This window comes from Helicoverpa armigera, chromosome 2 (assembly GCF_030705265.1).
Source record: "Helicoverpa armigera isolate CAAS_96S chromosome 2, ASM3070526v1, whole genome shotgun sequence".
In the NCBI taxonomy this organism is placed as follows: Eukaryota; Metazoa; Arthropoda; class Insecta; order Lepidoptera; family Noctuidae; genus Helicoverpa; species Helicoverpa armigera.
In genome coordinates, this window is record NC_087121.1 from 795738 (window position 1) to 813640 (window position 17903).

General features: G+C 36.2%; 2 protein-coding genes and 1 non-coding gene across 6 annotated transcripts in view; 2 read left to right on the plus strand and 1 right to left on the minus strand.

Annotated features, from left to right (window-relative positions):
• On the plus strand, positions 1–5114 carry LOC110378777 (uncharacterized). Of its 2 annotated transcripts, none has more exons than XM_064042327.1 (6): positions 1–137; positions 522–661; positions 876–967; positions 1248–1621; positions 1869–1921; positions 2039–5114. In XM_064042327.1, exons 2-6 carry the CDS (start codon positions 538–540, stop codon positions 2131–2133), a joined length of 738 nt encoding a protein of 245 aa, XP_063898397.1. In that variant the 5' UTR covers positions 1–137; positions 522–537; the 3' UTR covers positions 2134–5114. The 2 variants fall into 2 exon arrangements, with proteins under 2 accessions (XP_063898397.1, XP_063898408.1); XM_064042338.1 differs by having other exon boundaries at positions 34–209.
• LOC110378775 (solute carrier family 23 member 2) overlaps positions 4979–17903 on the plus strand; it is a 24946-nt gene continuing 12021 nt past the window's right edge. Inside the window, exons 1-6 of one of the 3 annotated variants that reach the window (XM_064042251.1) lie at positions 4979–5122; positions 5831–5897; positions 9055–9159; positions 9379–9499; positions 12174–12407; positions 13977–14112. In XM_064042251.1, coding sequence (XP_063898321.1) covers positions 5835–5897; positions 9055–9159; positions 9379–9499; positions 12174–12407; positions 13977–14112 — 659 coding nt within the window. In that variant the 5' untranslated portion in view covers positions 4979–5122; positions 5831–5834. Of the gene's footprint in view, positions 5123–5830; positions 5898–7637; positions 7728–7891; positions 8000–9054; positions 9160–9378; positions 9500–12173; positions 12408–13976; positions 14113–17903 lie in introns of those variants that run through there. The other 2 variants (XM_021338173.3, XM_021338171.3) reach the window with 2 other exon arrangements.
• On the minus strand, positions 11355–11426 carry Trnaa-cgc (transfer RNA alanine (anticodon CGC)). The gene has a single exon. It is a non-coding gene; the product is annotated as a tRNA-Ala (tRNA).

The following is a 17903-nucleotide window of genomic DNA, read 5'->3' on the forward strand; positions in this document are numbered from 1 at the left end:
AGCATTGCAAATTATGACAAATTGCAACAAAAACTTGTTGTTGTGATAAAAGTAGGTTTACTATAAAGCATAAACCACATATTATAACAAGTAAATATTATTCAGTTTATCAGATTCATAAAATTATATTTCGAAATGTAAGTATTTACTTGAGGTTTTACTTTTACCTGTAGGTTTTGTTATCCTAAAAAAATAAAATATAAAAGCGGGTAGGTAAGTACTGCAACTTTACTACTCAGTTTACTAACTACCTGGTCTAGGAACCTAACTCACGCCCCTTACGATATTATATTAAAGTCATTTTTTTTAATTCGACAGCTCTAACTTAAAATTGAGATCATCATCATCATCATCATCATCAGCCTATCGCAGTCCACTGCTGGACATAGGCCTCTCCAAGTGCACGCCACTGAGATCGATTTTCGGCTTCTCGCATCCAGCTACTGCCAGCCGTCTTGTGCAAGTCATCACTCCACTCAAGTCTCAAAATTGAGATCAACTTGTTAAAATTATTTTTCCAGCCAATAACTACTGACAATGAGTGACTGGACGAATCTAGAGGATATAATGCAAGACTTGTCAGTGGCACAGGGGTGTGTGGTGCCAGCATCGTTGGAGACATTTGGTGCTGAATGCCCTCCGGCTTACTATGTTCAGGAAGGTAGGTGTATGACAAAATGATCTGCCCCATGTACTTAAAATTGGAGTGACTTCCATTGTGGTAATCTTAGAAAAGTAACCACATTTTACAGGCTAGTTTTTGTATTTTCTTAAGTTGTGCTAGTTAAGTAAGCTAAATGTCTTACAGGGGAAACTGCAAATTTGTAATAGTGATTGTCATCATGATTGAATGAGAAAACCTTGTGATTCCACAGAAGGTGATCAACATTCACATTATGACTCTGCTGACACAATTGGAGGCTCCATTGCTCCGGATTATTCTTTAATTCAATTAATGCTGAACATGGTAAGTGAACTCCCTAACTACTTACTCAAAATCATTTATCCTAACTTTACTACAAAACAAAATTTTTTGAACAGCAACATTTACAAAGACTGCCCCCAATACACGACTTCCATAGTAGGTATGTGTAGGTGGTCCAACAAACACTCCATTTTATTTTAAAATAAATATGAGTTTATTTGCTGTCCAGAACAATTGTTTTGTACATTAATTATAATCTACCAGTATTGTTCTCCATACTTTTTGAAAACTGTTTTTTCTTTAGCTTAAATAACAATTACAGGTAAACAAACCATCAGAAAGCCATGAAAGTGACGCAGTAGAACCAGACCAGCCTGTTAAAAAAAAAATTCACCGGAATGTAGCTCTCACATCTATCTTGGCGGCTAAGGAAGCTGAACAACTTGATAAGCAGCCGTTTTCTACTGGGGTAATACCCACAATGTTTATAAGAAAAGCTGCAACCCGGGCTGGAGTGAAAACTGATATAAAGTCACCACCTCCAATAGTCAGTACAGAGAAACGATATTCCCCAAGTCCATATGCAAGAGAGTGCCAAAGAAAATATGAGGAGAAAAAAGAAATTGTTGAAGACAAAGGAATTGTTGATATTTGGTCAAAAGCGGAAAGACAGATGAAAGAAATTGAGGAGAGGAAGTAAGTTAATGATATTTCAAATATTTCTATACTAATATTGTAAAGAGGAAAACTTTGTTTGTTTCTTTGTAATGGAACTCAAAAACTAGTAACGGATTTTCAAACTTCTGTCACTATTAGTAACATAGGCTATATTTTATTCCGGAAAACGACTAGTATTCTATAAACAAGTTGCAGAATTGTATTTATTGATTTTTATCCCTGTGCAGAGTATGAATATTTGTTATTTGAATGTTTTTGATTTCAGAAAACGTTCAACGCAGCTAGTTTCTCCAGCAGATTGTAATGCAGATGTAGATGGTAATTTTCACAAAAATAAGCATTTTTGAAATTTTTCGAATATTGATTTGCTCTTTTCTAACTAACAATACTTTCCATATATCTGCAAATAATTACAAAAAACATATTTATTTTCAGCTCTAGATGCAGTGAAATTGTATCGACATCGACATGAAATCTGTGATGACTGCATTGTGTGCTCAGTTGCACACAAGCATGGCTACCATTTCTGATTAACTAGAACAGGGCTGTCCAAACCATGGCCCGGCTTGAATTGTTGCGGCCTGCAGAATCTTTTGTATCTTCTTAGTTTAAGTATATTAATGAGCTTATTATATTTAATCCCACCATCTCGGAAAGAATAGTTTTGCACTTCAATATCTGAGTGCAAAAGCAGTTCTTAAACCCTAGAGTGGCAAACTGATTTGAAATTATTTTCTTTCTCTTTCTTTTCTTCTTTCTCTTTCTTTTCTTCTTTCTCTTTCTCCATTTGTGACAATCTTGATAAGAATGATTCAACTAATTAAGTAATAGTTTTTAGATCGATTTTTAACCTCATTTTATTTTTAAACTGAGTTTTTAAATGAACAAACTTAAATGGTGCTTCTTTTTAATTTGATACTCATATGCGCGCCATTTTCTTTCTAACCGACTTCCCAAAAAGTCCCAATTCGTCGGGATCTTTTTTTTATGTGTGTTCATCGATTACTCGAAGACACCTGGACTGATTCGCAAAATTATTTTTTTACTTGGTATACCTCCAAGGTGGTCCCATAATCACCAGGTCAGGATCTGATGATGGAAACCCTGAGAAATCGAGGGCAACTTTCGAAAATTGTAGGCATAGTTTAAAAACTTGACAAAGCGGTGTACGTCTAATAACACCATGCAACAGTGAATGTTTGGAGCTGACCTGATAATGGAGGCGAGAGAAGGTCGAGGGAACTCGCCATCTGAATATGAAAACTACCTCGTGTTTCGGCTTATATGTATTATTCGTATTGATGAGACCTTTCCACTAATGAGGATAGTGACAACTATGCTTGTCACTGAAAAGCCAAAAAAGAAAAAAACTAGACACTAGATTTGATCACCTAAAACTCACATCACTGATTGACTCGACAACTCGGGAAAAAGTTGCTTATGAAATATTGATATAGGAATTTATTTTTATAAATATTTGCGGCCCCCCAACAGGAATTTTTGATTGGCCCTGAGTCCCATCTAGTTTGGACAGCCCTGAACTAGAGGAAAACCAACGTTAAAGGTCCTTAGTACATGCCAAAGTTGTTAACTGATTTTAGATTATATTTTAATGAAGACATTGGCGATAATAGATCGACTATATTTATTACTGAATATTTGTAAAACACTCCAGTAACGTAGTTTATTATGTCGTATTTATCTAAACGGTACTGATTTGATATAAGACTGCATTTCCATTACCAGAGTGCCTAGCGTGAGTTATGCCAGTTAAGTTTCTCTTTCAGCTTCTCTTTCTTTCGGTTTCTCATCGCGCTTATATTACGTCCAAAAGCCGATGACAGCTTTATTAAATAAACAGAAAGTTAGATAGAAAGTTAACTTGAAAAACTTATTCGTCATCTCGACACACAAACCTCACCACGAATGTTCCAGTTGGTGAAATTCAAGATTTGTGCATTTATCATGTCGTCAACTTGCCACGTCAAGATTTATAATTCGTGTCCACTTAGTTAAACTTAGATTTTATCATTGCATTTCCGTTTTGCAAACATTTGAAACGCGAAAAAATGATTCCAAACTCCTCCATAGCCTTTCCCTGGACCTCTCCTTCTCTGTCCATCCACTCTCGAGTTTTAGTCAGACTAACAAACTGCAATTCATTTTTATATGTAAGAGAAGGTATATTAATTTCTAAATATTAGTAAGAAAGGTACTTTGAATTTCATTGTACAAGTATCTACTAAGGAATCATAAGTTCACTGAGTTTCACCATCTAGACACATTCGTGGTGAGGTGAGTTTAGTGTTTCGAGATGACGAATAACCCGAAAAACTCCCACTAGTTAAATTCGTACATCGACGAAGTATGTATTGTATGTATTGACTAGCAAGCGCAGCGTAGGACGTCCACCAACAAGGTGGACAGACGACCTTATAAAGGTCGCCGGAAGACGCTGGATGCAGGTCGCCTCCAAGGTATCTGTGGAGATCTAAGGGGGAGGCCTATGTTCAGCAGTGGACGTCCTATGCCTGAGATGATGATGTATTGTATGCTGCTGCAAGTTATAATAGCCTATTATTATGTTTAGTAAGATTTTAAGAAAGTTACTGTAAAATTATATGCATTAAGAGAATTCTATGTATGTATACTAATATTATAAAATGGAAAAATTGTTATTTGTTATACAAGAGTGCAAAGTTGCTTATTAACCGCGGGCTCAATTTTGATGACCGAGCAAGCGATGGATTCCCACGGGCCGCGGTTGAAACCACGTGAAAACTGCTAGCAACATATAGGGTACCTACCTAGGTGATAAGTCAAAGGCTGATAAAAAAGGGTCTTAAGTAAGTTAAGAGAGTATATTGGACGTTTGTTCTCATAATGAACTTAGTATTACTTTGGTTACAGACCTACTGGATTTATTTTGTCCAAAATATTTTAGTCATCCAAGCTGTGATGAATTTAAATAAAACTACTTTTACGGATTTTGTCTGTTTGTTTTGTTTAACAGTCTAATATTCGCGTAAGTGTATGATAATTTAATGTGATATTTTGTTTTAATCACGACTTAATTAAAAAAGAGAAAAATTTAAATTATGGTGTTTTATTTAAGGATTAGTTATGTCGAGTTCTTAAGATCTAAACACCCTTAAATCAAAAATAAAACTCGCCGCTAAGATACTGAACTCCCACCTACAAATGACTTGTATATTGATAGTTGTCAAACAAATATCAGTGAGTATCAGCATAATATCACAGGCACGATATTCGCGGACCATTGCTAATGACTCTTGATCAATATACTCCTTTTTGTAAGACTGTGTGTATGAATATGTACTCATTTAATTGTCACTTAAGAACCATACAATCAGTTTGCTTCTTAAACGGCCGATTGACGCTCGTTTCTACGTTATCTAAATTATACTGTGATGACAAAAATTAAATCAACACAAAGAATAGGCTGTGTGTGGAGTTTCCTAGTGAAGTTTAAGATTTTGTGAAAAATAAACAGCAGAGGTAATTGAAGCACAGATTATATAATAGACTATTGAAGTTTCAAAACTATAATTTTGTTTGTGCTTCTTAATTTTTAGGGTTCCGTACCCAAAGGGTAAAACAGCACCCTATTGTTTTCGCTCCTATGTCCGTCCGTCTGTCAAGCTGTATCTCATGAACCGTGATAGTTAGGGGGTTGAAATTTTCACAGATGATGTATTTTTGTTGCCGCTATAACAAAAAAAAATACTGAAAACTAGAATATAATAAATATTTTGGGGGGCTCCCATACAACAAACGTGATGTTCTTGTATGTTGTATAAATAATGTTACGGAACCCTTAGTGCGCGAGTCTGACTAGCACTTTGCCGGTTTTTTCTGTTTAATTGGCATCAGATGATAAAATTGATATTTTCGTTTCAAAAACTTCTAATATTTATCAGCTGTGTGTGGTATAGAGCTACATTTAAATACCTACCACGCCAAGGGTACCTACCAAAATTTAAATATCTATTGGGGGACATGCATTTAACTAAAATGATTTTTTGAGGAAGTAGTTAGGTGGGTGGGTATCTATATTTAATTTTATGTAACGAATGGCACATTGTTTATACTAGACTAGGTACCATCCTGTGAGTTACGTAGGTACGATTTAGACATACAAAATTGAACAAAAAAATAATTGTAAGTAGTATTTTCAGCTTTTTTGTTTCATTTTGTTATTTTTAGCTTCATGATGGTGCACTCAATTGATATAACAAACATCCCCATCGGACTGGAAGGAGTTATTCATATGGTGAGTTATTTATCTAAATATATTAATTCTCTATTAAGCTGCTTTGCCACCTACTGGTAATCAATTATTCAATCACGATTTTGTTAGATCTTATCGTGTTCATGAATTTTAATATTCTAGTAGTTGGTAGGTACCTACTAGTTTTAATAATAATTGTTACAACGCTCATAATTTATTTACTGTTTTTGTTACCTTTAGAAAATATCGGTATTTTTAACGAGGTAGGTACACCTTCCTAGTACATACCTATAGAGGTACTATTACAAAACATACTTACCTACTCTAGGACTTTTCCGTAAGTCATAACAATGTATAGAATTTTGGGAATCGAACCCAAAACTTCATGTTCAGCACTCGTAGGTTCTTGCAGCCTCTTTTAACGAATCAGGAAGAATATACCTACGCTATCTTATCTGAACTATGATTAGAATTGCCTAGTGTGCAATACATATAAGAGCTGGCATTAAGAAGATTAGCGATAATAATTCATAAGGCACGTGAATTTCTTAAGAAGCCTACAATTACCATTACCTAATCTAAAGTAGATAGAAAGCAGAGGCTAATGGTAGACATTAGATATTAGAAGGTACTCGAGTACCTAGATATAATCCTTTTTCCGTAGTTAGCTAGATATAATATGAGCACCTCTTCAAAATATTCCGTTGTGCATCGCGAATACTTTTGTTTCTATGGCAACGATATTGTTTTCGCTTTGTCTATATACCTAGTGTTTTTGCAACTTTGTTGGTGCTCGTGGCTAAGCAAGCAGAAGGTATGTACGGCTTTCCAGCCGGCCTCGCTCCCGATCATCACTCTCACCAAATTCGGCAGCGAGAAGTCCTGTCCGGTATATGCCGCCAACGCATTGCGCTGCTCGTCCCAGGCGGGACACAGCTCAATGGTGTGCTTCGCTGTATCTGGGCTACTACCGCACTGGTGGCACACGGAGGTAGGTTCCCGTCTAGCCACCTTATGCAGGTAGTAGCCGAAGCACCCATGGTTAGTCAAACTTTGGGTGATGCGGAAGGACAGCACTCCGTACCTTTTTCCCACCCACTCTTCCAGAATTGGCCCTATTGCCGCCGCAGTCCAATGACCAGCAGTAGGCACCGCCAGTCTCTCCTTCCACTCTGAAAGGACATCCTCCTGCGCCTGCTCGCGCCATCTTCTGACGAGCTCGGCCCGAGCAGCTCGGGCGGAGGACGGTCGCCGCTCGAGCGAGCATTAGCTCTCCGGGAATAAATCTCAGCGAGCACTTGTGCCTCTAGATCCCACGGGAGGGTTCCAGCCAGGGCGCATGCTGCCTCCGCAGAAACGGTCTTATAGGGACGGCTGTCCTGTCTGAACTCAACCTGGTTAGCCGGAATACCTGATGTCTCCTGGTTGTTAGACTTCCTGCCTTATGAACTCCTATGCTGAGATGATCTTAAAACATTGGTACCTATGTACCTATATTGTTTTGTTGCTATAGACCGAAGCTAATAATATCCATTCTATTAATACATGGGTAGCGATGATAATGGTGCCAATTTATTGAAGAAGTTGTATAACATTTGTTTACAAACCATAGTTGCTTGTATTGGTATAATTGAAAGAGGTGATTGAAGATATTTTCAAGTGTCTTTTTCTTATTATTAAAGTTTGTGATTCCTGTATCAATTAACTTTTCCAAGATAAATTGACGTAAAGTTCATTATAGTAACTCCATCGAAAGACATGTGCTAATTTCCTTTTATGTACCTACCTAATGTTAAAAAGTGTTAAAGATCGAATATCAGCCTAGTGAAGTTAAAATTTATCTCGCCTTATTAATATTCAATGAAAATTCAGGTAAGAAACTGCACTCGAAAGATTACAAATAGGTACCTAAGTATATACCTAATAGTTGTTTGAGTAGTTAGGTACCTATTCATAAACATGCGTTGTTTGCAATTCTGACTGGTCAGTTCTCATACGTCATATTTCATTGCATAAAAACGCACTCTGTGTATTTTGCTCTCGAGAACAATTGCATACAGCGATAAGTTCATAGTTTACCTTTCAGTCTTATAACCTAAAATATGAGTCAATGTCAGTGTGAATATAGCATAGTTAGCACGAAGGTAGGCCACACATTTTATAGGTACACGAAAAACAACTGTAAGTAACTTATTTAGAACCGAATATGTAGTTAAATGGTGGCTATTGTAAAGCTGTTTATGTCCGTCTGTCAATACGCAGATACCTAACATTAATTTGCAAGGGCATCTAACCTTACCTAGGTCGATTGTTAAGTTACAAGTTTACCTACAACAAGCTGGCCGATTGTTTTCTATGTATATATAATGTATCTACATATGAAATATATTAGGTATATTGGTCAACCTACGGTTGTTACTGTCTTATTGTAGGTTTTAATCATGGTGATAATGAACTGCAAACACTGTGTTTATAGGTTAAGAAATCATAGGTAATTAGGTAATACCCATAGCTAATCATATTTTTAAATCTGGTTGTAGCTGCATTTAGGTACTTATTCTATTGTCTTTTATTATGATATTTCTGAAATTAGGAAAACTATTCCATTTTCCCTTCACCTAAGAGGTGACCTGTCAGCTGTACACTGTTAGGCAATGTATCTCCTCTGCTAACAGTGAAATAAGATTTAAATTCGAAATACATATATAATATTTGTCCTGAAGATAATCTGCTACAAACTTGTAAAGCAATAATTTAGATGAAAACTGATAAGAAATCACGACATTCATTACGACGGAAACTTCCAGTATTTTGCGGTTCTGCTTTATGATATTTAACCACAAAAATGTATTCATAAAACATAGTTCGTAAACTATGTTTAACTTTGTATTTTTAGCTGTGTATGTGACTGTTCGTTTGAGGAAATAGTCATGACCTTCAGTCTATGTACCTTAAGTATATTAGGTATGATAAGTTCCATACACCTCTACACTTACTTGCTAATTGATTTGTAAACCGTTAGGAATATTCCTAACCTAGCTGTGCTATTTATACCCTTTCTTCTATAGTCAGATTACGTTTATTACGTCATTAACTTTACGAAATAAAACGCCAAAATACAAGCTTCGACGAAGAAAAGTCATCATTTACTATGAGTTACCTATATAAACAATAGCAGTAATTTAAAATGTAATACCAGGTGCCGGATGCAAATGGCGACCAGGACAACGAGAGGAAAGGGAATGTCACATACGGCATCGACGACATACCTCCCTGGTACCTGTGCATCTTCATGGCTTTACAGGTGAGTACCACAAATTACGAGCATCTATCTTCATGTATCTTTGAATTGTCGGGAGTGTTCTTAAAACCGAACCGAAATATGTTTCTTCTGGAGTTTTTTTTTGGCGTTCTGTGCTATTTCGAACAATATTACAGCAATGGGTCAGCATCTGCACCGATTTTTCTGAATAATTTTAGAGGAAATTGTAGTTTTTTAACTACAGTTATATAACTCTTTCAGCATTACTTGACAATGATCGGAGCCATAGTGGCCATCCCCTTCATCCTGTGTCCAGCGCTGTGTATGGCCGAGACAGATCCTGATCGCTCTAACATCATATCTACCATGATATTTGTTACTGGTAAGTTAAAAACATTCACTTTTCCTTGGTAAATTCATCATGATCTTGGCTCTGCCATGTGCTACGACCAAACATGGCACTTTTTAAGAAAATATTTAGGAGCTGACCTACAGTGTCCTATTAATTGGACTATAGGTACGGAGCATTCCTACTTAAGGATTTCTGAAGGGGTCTTGACAATTATTTATTAATCACAGAATATTCAGTTTGGGCAGGCTCTGAGAAAGATTTTGCATCTCGTGATCTTCGTTAACAGTAAACAGATCCCATATATAATAAGATTTCCGCTTATGGTGTCTGTTTGTCTTTCATTGGATTTTTATCCTGACTACCAATTAAGAGGGACGACAATCTTGTCAACAGATTTACACTTAAACGTTCTTTGTTCTTAAATTATTTTAACTGCAACGCGTTAAGCAAAGTTGATCTTGCTCTTCAGAATAAACGTTATACCTACCAACTGATAAAACAATGATAACAAAGACACAAGGTGCACTTAATAGACTTAATATGGGCCATAAACCGTTTATTGGCGCACGTCAGCTGTAGCTATGTGGAACAAATGAGGATGTTTGTCTGTCATTGTTTGTTTATGCACTTAGGTCTTTGTCTATGGTACGTTTCTATTAGGATCTCTAATAAATACCTAGGTACATACCTATGAGTGGCAAATTGAAAGAAACTGGAAAGTAATTGTAAGTATTTTAAAGCAACCGCAACGAAGAAACATATATTTATCCGTTTTCTGTCCCATGAGATCGGTTAAGACCTTAAGAGTTCACCCTATTTAAAAACCAACCATACACAGATATAGTAAACAGTACCAGCGCATCCCTGAATTGCAATTGCAGCTTTCATTGACCATGAATGTCATGTGTTCTATAGATAGGAACATATCATACGTGTTCCGCATTAATTTTCGAATACCCACAGAACGCTTCAGAGGGTTTATTTAACTCTGATTGCCACCTCTTGTTTCGCCCCACGCCATGTGACGACTACGGAATATTAAACACATTAACAAAGGGTGTAAGTATAGAATTGTAGGTATAGGTATGTCTGTCTGTGCTGTGTGTATCCAAATATTATCTGAATGTGGGATGCATGATGTTATTCACTGTTTTACTTTATTATTGTCCCACAGAAGTCTCCTTCTCATACAAAGAAGGAAAGAGGTACTATTGGTCACCGCACTCTTCTAATAACGCATTTATCAGTAATGTGTCCAAGATTAATAATGTAAAGCAAATCAAACTAGGATAGGTATTATGTATGTAATGTAGAGAGTAAGAAGTTATGCTAATATTTGAATCAAGTATAGCAGATTTTATTCAAATGTTAGTATAACTTCTGCTATACAGTTAATATGTGATTACTCACTAAAGTGAGAACCGTATGAGCGCCTGCAGCGTACATAACAGCAACATGCAGTTTGAACTAACTTGCTCTTCGTCAAAGTTACACAACAAGTCATTACCAGACAAAATAACATTTCTCAACCACACTACTTTTAATTTTCGTTGTTCTTTTCTAAAAGAGCTGGGTTTATTCCTAGTTATCCTGGAATTCTTAAAAAAAAAACTTGAAAATTAGACGAACATTTTTGTTGGAATTATAAAAAGGTGCCATCAAATGCAGCAGCGTTTTGTTTTACGGTAGTTATTTAGATTACCTAATAAGTAGGTATATACTGGGGATATAGTCCTGTTTAGTTACATGTATTAAGACTTTCCTTTCATGACTTAGGTATCTCTTACAGATACACAATTCCCGAAAATAAAAGTTAAGCATATAAGCAAAAGCCAGGACCATTTCTGACATAACATGTAAGGGCAGTAAAAAATTGGTTCACATTTGGAGGTGCTGGGATTTGAACCCAGGACTTTCAGCATGCGAAGCAGACACTCTACCACTGAGTTACACCCCCGACTGGTAGACTGGAGCTAAATAATGTTCAACATACATTGCAGCTATTGCTTAGTATTCATTACACGTATCTAGTGCAATACTTTCACTGCCGCGGGGCAAGGTCTTGCTGGCTACTTCGAGACATATTTTTGTACATAGGTACATTCACTTGCTAAGTAAGTTATCAAAACAAGGATTACCTAAGACAACCTAGTTTATTAGTGAATGTATAGAAAAGAAGAAAAAGTAGTTCCACAGGTAGGAATATCAATTTAGTCAAAGCAACAATTTACTTAAAAGGTAGCAACCCCTTAAGTATTTTCTTAATTAATATTTTGTGAGACTCGCTATGAATGCAGGTAGGTACTTAACTACCCTTTTAAGCGGGGACGTTATTTTTTATCTGACAAGTAATTAGTATCTTGGACGGCGGCGGGCTCTTGGGCGTTATACATAAAATATTAGAGTTCCTTACCTACTCGGTTGAATTTACCCACGAGAAGATGAGGCAGGTCGGTACTTTAATATGCAAGAAATAAATAGTGCAGGAACGAAACGGAGATGTATCCAGAAAGCATACAGACTCTTAAAAATATGTAAATATTGACGATAAATAACAGAATTAACAATGAAGACACTACACTAGATAGGTTCAATATCGGAATGATTGTTTTTTTCGCATTTCCCTTTGGTGACTGGTGGGTTTTTACTGGATCTCAATATCATCTATTTACAGCTCTAATATAACTAAATTCCTACCTTCCAGGTCTAATAACATGGTTACAAGCAACCTTCGGCTGCCGTCTCCCCATAGTCCAAGGCGGTACCATCTCGTTCCTGGTGCCGACCCTGGCTATCCTTAACCTGCCGATGTGGCAGTGCCCAGCGCCGGCAGTCCTGGCTGCCATGACGGATGAAGAGCAGAAGCAAGTGTGGATGAGTAGGATGTGTGAGCTGTCTGGGGCTATCGCTGTGTCTGCGCTGTTCCAGGTGTTTTTGGGTAAGTCATTTGTTACATGATAATTAGATAATGAATCAACGAAATTGATTGTTTCTGTAATAGCACCCTTAGGTTCTTCATCATCATCATCATCATCAGCCTATCGCAGTCCACGGCTATAGGCCTCTCCAAGTGCACGCCACTGGTTCATAATAATTGTTATTTAAACAATAATTGTTGTTTATATGCTAAGTGTAATATTTTTATATTTTAGCCGTTTTAGGGCCATTTCAAAAACAAAAAACATAAACATCCCTCTAGCTTTTAAAAGTTATGTCATTATGGCCAATATTTTCAGAAATTAAGTATGAGAGCTACGAAACTCTCCAAAAATGCTTAATTACAAGCACGACCTATATACAACACAAAAAATAGAACTTTAGAAACTTGTGTGACATGTAGTTGGTCCTCACAGCACGGGTTTAATTAACGGAGCGAGTATTTTTTGCTAACGAAGTAATAAACTAATAGGCTTTCCGGGAACTGGGAGGTTTTCCCTCCCTAACTATATTACCTCCCGCGCAAGCGTAGAGCACAAAAATTGAAATAAAACTTCAGCTTTTGAAAGGTTACTCTCATTTCCCTTTAAAAGTTTTTAATATCAAAAAATTGTTGCTGAATATTTGCATGTTAATATAACATATAACGGTAGTATGAAATTCTGCGAAAACTGCTCCATCGTATCAGGATTTATTTCATATCTGTCCATATTATTTAATTTGGATTTATCAATTTATTGTTTTCGGAGAAACATATTTTTCGAAGCTTTCGTATAATGATTATATTGCACAATCAATGCATAATATAGTAAAATAAAAATATGAGAGAAATAAGCACTAAATGTTAAATTAGTGTTCACAAAAGTGTTATACTTTTTTCACAAACTATTCTAGGCCACAGTGAATTCTTTGACCTACATACAAACCGTAGTATATAATTGTTAAGGACTAAAATCATCTCGAATAGTAATCCAGGCTTACATATAGATCAATCAGGTGACCTAGATCTGTAAGACGCCCTATATTCTACATGTGGTAGTTTCCTACATGTTACAGTTTCATATTTGAGTATTCTGGCTGCATGCAATCTCCATGACATCGGTCTGGGACTGTGGCAAAGACTGATTAGCTGCTTGAAATTCTTGATGTTGAATTAAACTTGCGAGTTGTGGAGTTGATTTTGAGTTCTAGTTGTTCTAGATACATATTCCATCTTCATAAGTAACTGAAAGATCACAGCAATAACATTTTATTTTATGTTTAAAAAATAACAAGAAAGAAGAAGAATAGAAGCTTTTTTAACAATATGAAAATGCAGTTCTTTGCAATAAAACTACTCAACACTGATCAAAACAATATCAGTAAAATTACGAGAACTTAAACACAAAATATTCTATCTTCCAGATTTTATACGGAACTGACCTATCCTCCTGTTGGAATTGAGACATATCCTCTGTCCTGCAGATCTACTAAGCTTTTCACCCCTACTGAATAGATCTTATCAAATCCTCCTGACACTCTTACATGACCTTATATGTCCACGTTTTTCTCATACCTACTTTTCCACCAGGTTACTTTGGCGTCATCGGTTCTCTACTTCGTTTCGTGACTCCTCTAACGATAGCCCCCACCGTGGCGCTGGTGGGGTTGACACTCTTCGATCATGCAGCTGAAGCAGCTTCGCAGCAATGGGGCATTGCTGCTGGGTGAGTCAACCTTTTCTTTATATTCAATTTTAAGGACTACTCAAACGTGAGTTCTGTCAAACTAAACTTTTCTGCGGCAGACATTCTTACAAGAATTGTAATTAAAATTTATTAAAAAACTTAATCACAATTAATGGGTACAAATGAAGAGGAATTTGAAGTTTGAGTATCCCGGGAAATAACAATTTCAGTGTATTCTACATACAGGCTGTTTTCTGCGGTTAAACACAAATCATGCAATTCTGAACTACAACTAAATATATGCACCCGGATAAGATGTTCATGCATATAAACTGAGTTTTCAGGTTTTACTCATCGCCACTCGATATCCTACTCAAATCGGTTTATTCATTTAATTTCATGATGTCGCATGAAAATATATATTTTGTGTGAACCTCTATTTACTCGCGTAAAAATATTTCCGTCTCACAAAAGCAACAATGAAATAAAACGTATATTATTATTTTTTAAACTTTGAACATTACATCCCTAGTCACGTGTCTGCGTGTTTCAAAGAACAATTAGTAGTAAGAACAAGAACGATTGCGTTTCTTGCACTAATTTCTCCACGGGGGATCGACACAATCTGTGAAGCACGCAATACCATTTTCTATCTGTTACTTCAAGCAAGCTTATTTTATTTCAAACTAGTTGTATCCCGCGATTTTACCCGCGTCGAACCCAGATAAAATATGCTACCGAGGGTAGTGTAGTGTAGTGAAAGAAGTATTCAAATTGGTTCAGTAGTTTCGGACCCTTTAGGGTACGAACAAACTCTTTATAATATTAGTAGATAATTCCAGATCGGTTGTCAAACTCTCAAGTTTCCCCTCGTTGGTTGTGGGTACATAAGAAATGAATAAACGTAATACATAATTCAAACTGCTTCGAAAACTTTTGACTCCGTAACCTCTTTTCAAAGTGAGGTCGTAAAGTTGTGACGTTGATGTGAAATTGATGTTTTCGTGAACCAAAATTGGTGTTCTCTGAACCTAGAATATCCGCTGTAATTTGGTAAGATTATACGTATTATGCAGAATTGCAGGGCAACGTTTCCTTTTGTAAAGTTCTGACGTATCTGAAAGTGTGTCGTGGTACACCCACGTGCTTATTTACTGTTTACGGTGTCTTGTACTTAAGTAAATTGAAGTTGTTCCTTAAATAAATGAAAGAGTTTCCAAAAGGTTCTTTTACGCCGTAGACAATACAGAAACAAATATATTCTTACATTTGAGTATTTTTTTATATATTAGACACACACAGTGTGATAGACTTATACATAAACCGCATTGATTTATAAAGGCGAGAGTTGGTAAATGTGTACGTTTGTGATTTCTTTGTGTGGTTGATGATCCAGATTTTAAGCTTGGGAGCTTGTTAATAATATTGGTGTAATTATTGTTACTCAGTCTAAAAAAAATAATAACGGGGCATCAAGGCTGTTAAAATGTCGGAGGTGAACGCACTATTTGCAGGCTCCATCGATCTGTATCGGGGCTAGTTATCATCGGATAATATAGGCCAGTTGATGCGTGTGGCGATCAGTCGACAAACGCGTTGAGTCGAAAGTCAATCAATGCCAATTATTCTGTCTATTTATTTGCATAGCAATGAGTATCCGATACAGTCGGCGCAATATAATTTATATTCCACCTAAAACATAAAATGTAAAAAATACAAGTTTCTCTATGCAATCATAGATGGTATAATAAGTCCTTTAAAGTATTTCTATATTATGAATAAACTGCTTAAAACAAAAGGATAGTTAGATCGGACCTATCAGATCCGCAGAAGTAGATAATGGGCTGACAGAACATCCATCAGCGTCGTAGTTATGAATCAACAAGTAGGCACGAGGTTAAAATCACATTAATCTTTGAAAGAAGGTGGCCTGTGTGTTATTGGGTAGGACGAATAAGTAACTTCATAAGAAGTAAATAAATTCGTGGAGTGTGGCATTTATCGACACATAAGATAAACTCTTTTCCTATAAAGTAAAGCAGGCAATATTAAACATATTGAACTTTAAAAGCTATTAATATCTCATCACAAAAGATGGCATGCATAAAACAACGGTTTCAACAGGAAAACGCAAAAAACAAGTAACAAGTTACATCCCTATTTTTATCACGAAACTAACTTATAGAAGGGCTCAGAGCAGACCCGGGTAATCTATTACTCCGGACAGAGTGCGCGGGCAGGGCTAGTAACCTTATTACCGGTCATCCTAATGGAAAATTTACCATATTTCACGATACCAGTTCACTATTTATGGCTATCAAATTATCTCATTTTGCTAGATGATTTTGACAAAACTTTTAAAGAAAACCTAATTTTCATATTTTGATAAAATAAAAACATATTTTTTCAGGGTTTTAGATACTACATATAAGATATTGATACTCATCACATATTTTACGTTTTAAAATAGTTACGACAGTGACTTGTTTTTTTATAAGTATTGAAGAACACAAAAATGCTTTTTCACAATCGCATACACAACTGAAACAAAGCTATTTTCACAGCGCGCTTTTCCGCCCTAAAATAATTTAACACAGAAAAGGCATTATGTATTATTTGATCAAATTCCTATATCCAGTGAGCTTAATCACAACTGTCGTGCACAGTTATTTTAACCCGCAAAACTCATCTATAGTTTAATTAAGCGAACTATAATTAACTTTAGTTAATACATATTTGTAGCATAATTATTTATCCTAACATTATACATAATAGCTTTTCAATTTAATAGGAAGTATGCATATAATTATTCTGACGATGACCCATTATATTAGGTTTAAAAAAAAGTTGGTTAATATTGATTGTGTAGACATTCACGAACACAGTTATATCGTTGAACACTACCCGAAAAACTAAGAAGATTTAACTAAGAGATATAAAATTGCGTCAAAATATAAATAAACAGGTTGAACAATCGCAGTTAGGAGACTGTTCAATAGAACACTTAATTATCTGGCCAGGAGGTCCCTCAACGGCGATTGTTTCAACATTTTTACATCCTTTTCAACGTAGTCGTCTTTTTCAGTTATTCCCCCGAACACCAAACCGATCTCTTTGTTCCCGCGTCCGGTACCAGGATATCATAAAAGCGGGCACGTAGGTCAAACGAGGTGAGCGGTCGCCATGGCAACCGGGTCGCCGGCCTCTCCCGGCTGCAACAAGTGCGCTCTATTGATTTCATCTGCATCCAGACCCGGCCACTAACTATGTTGTATTTTATGTAACGCAGCGAAAATATTAACAGAGGAGAATATTAAAAATACATTTTGCACTAAGCTCGAGCTTTGCATGGAAAATTGATTTTGCTGCTGGAATCCTGGCTTATTTTTCTCTTCGCTTCGCTTTTTCTAAGAATCTTCACTTCGTAGGGTGTATTATAATTAGTTTTCTGTTTATATTCTTCCTATGTTTATTGTGTTAGTCCATGACATAAAAAAAATCTGGATGGCATCGCCCCGTTGGGCACCACACAGTTCACTAAAACAACGCAAGCCTTAAACCATCTAACGTTTCTGCTATCCTAGTACTTTCTGGTTCTTTTTTCGTCCCAAACAAAGGAAATTAAAAAAACAATTTTGGTTCACCCCCGTTATAATATTTCGATCCAAAATTAATGATTACCCCCCTTGATTTATTCTAATTAACTTTTCTTCGTTTTTCCGTTTCATTTAAAATTCTATTTGTATTAAAGTGAGCGAAGTCAACGTTCGCATATTTCAACTGGCACACTGCTTGAAGGAATTCTCTTGAGATTGCAATATTCTGTGACT

Excerpts from the sequence above, each read along its gene's own strand:
- LOC110378777 (XM_064042327.1), top strand. The coding sequence starts at position 538 with ATGAGTGACTGGACGAATCTAGAGGATATAATGCAAGACTTGTCAGTG. Across the intron at positions 662-875 it reads GGCTTACTATGTTCAGGAAG|AAGGTGATCAACATTCACAT; the intron begins GTAGGTGTATGA and ends GTGATTCCACAG. Across the intron at positions 968-1,247 it reads TTCAATTAATGCTGAACATG|GTAAACAAACCATCAGAAAG; the intron begins GTAAGTGAACTC and ends TAACAATTACAG.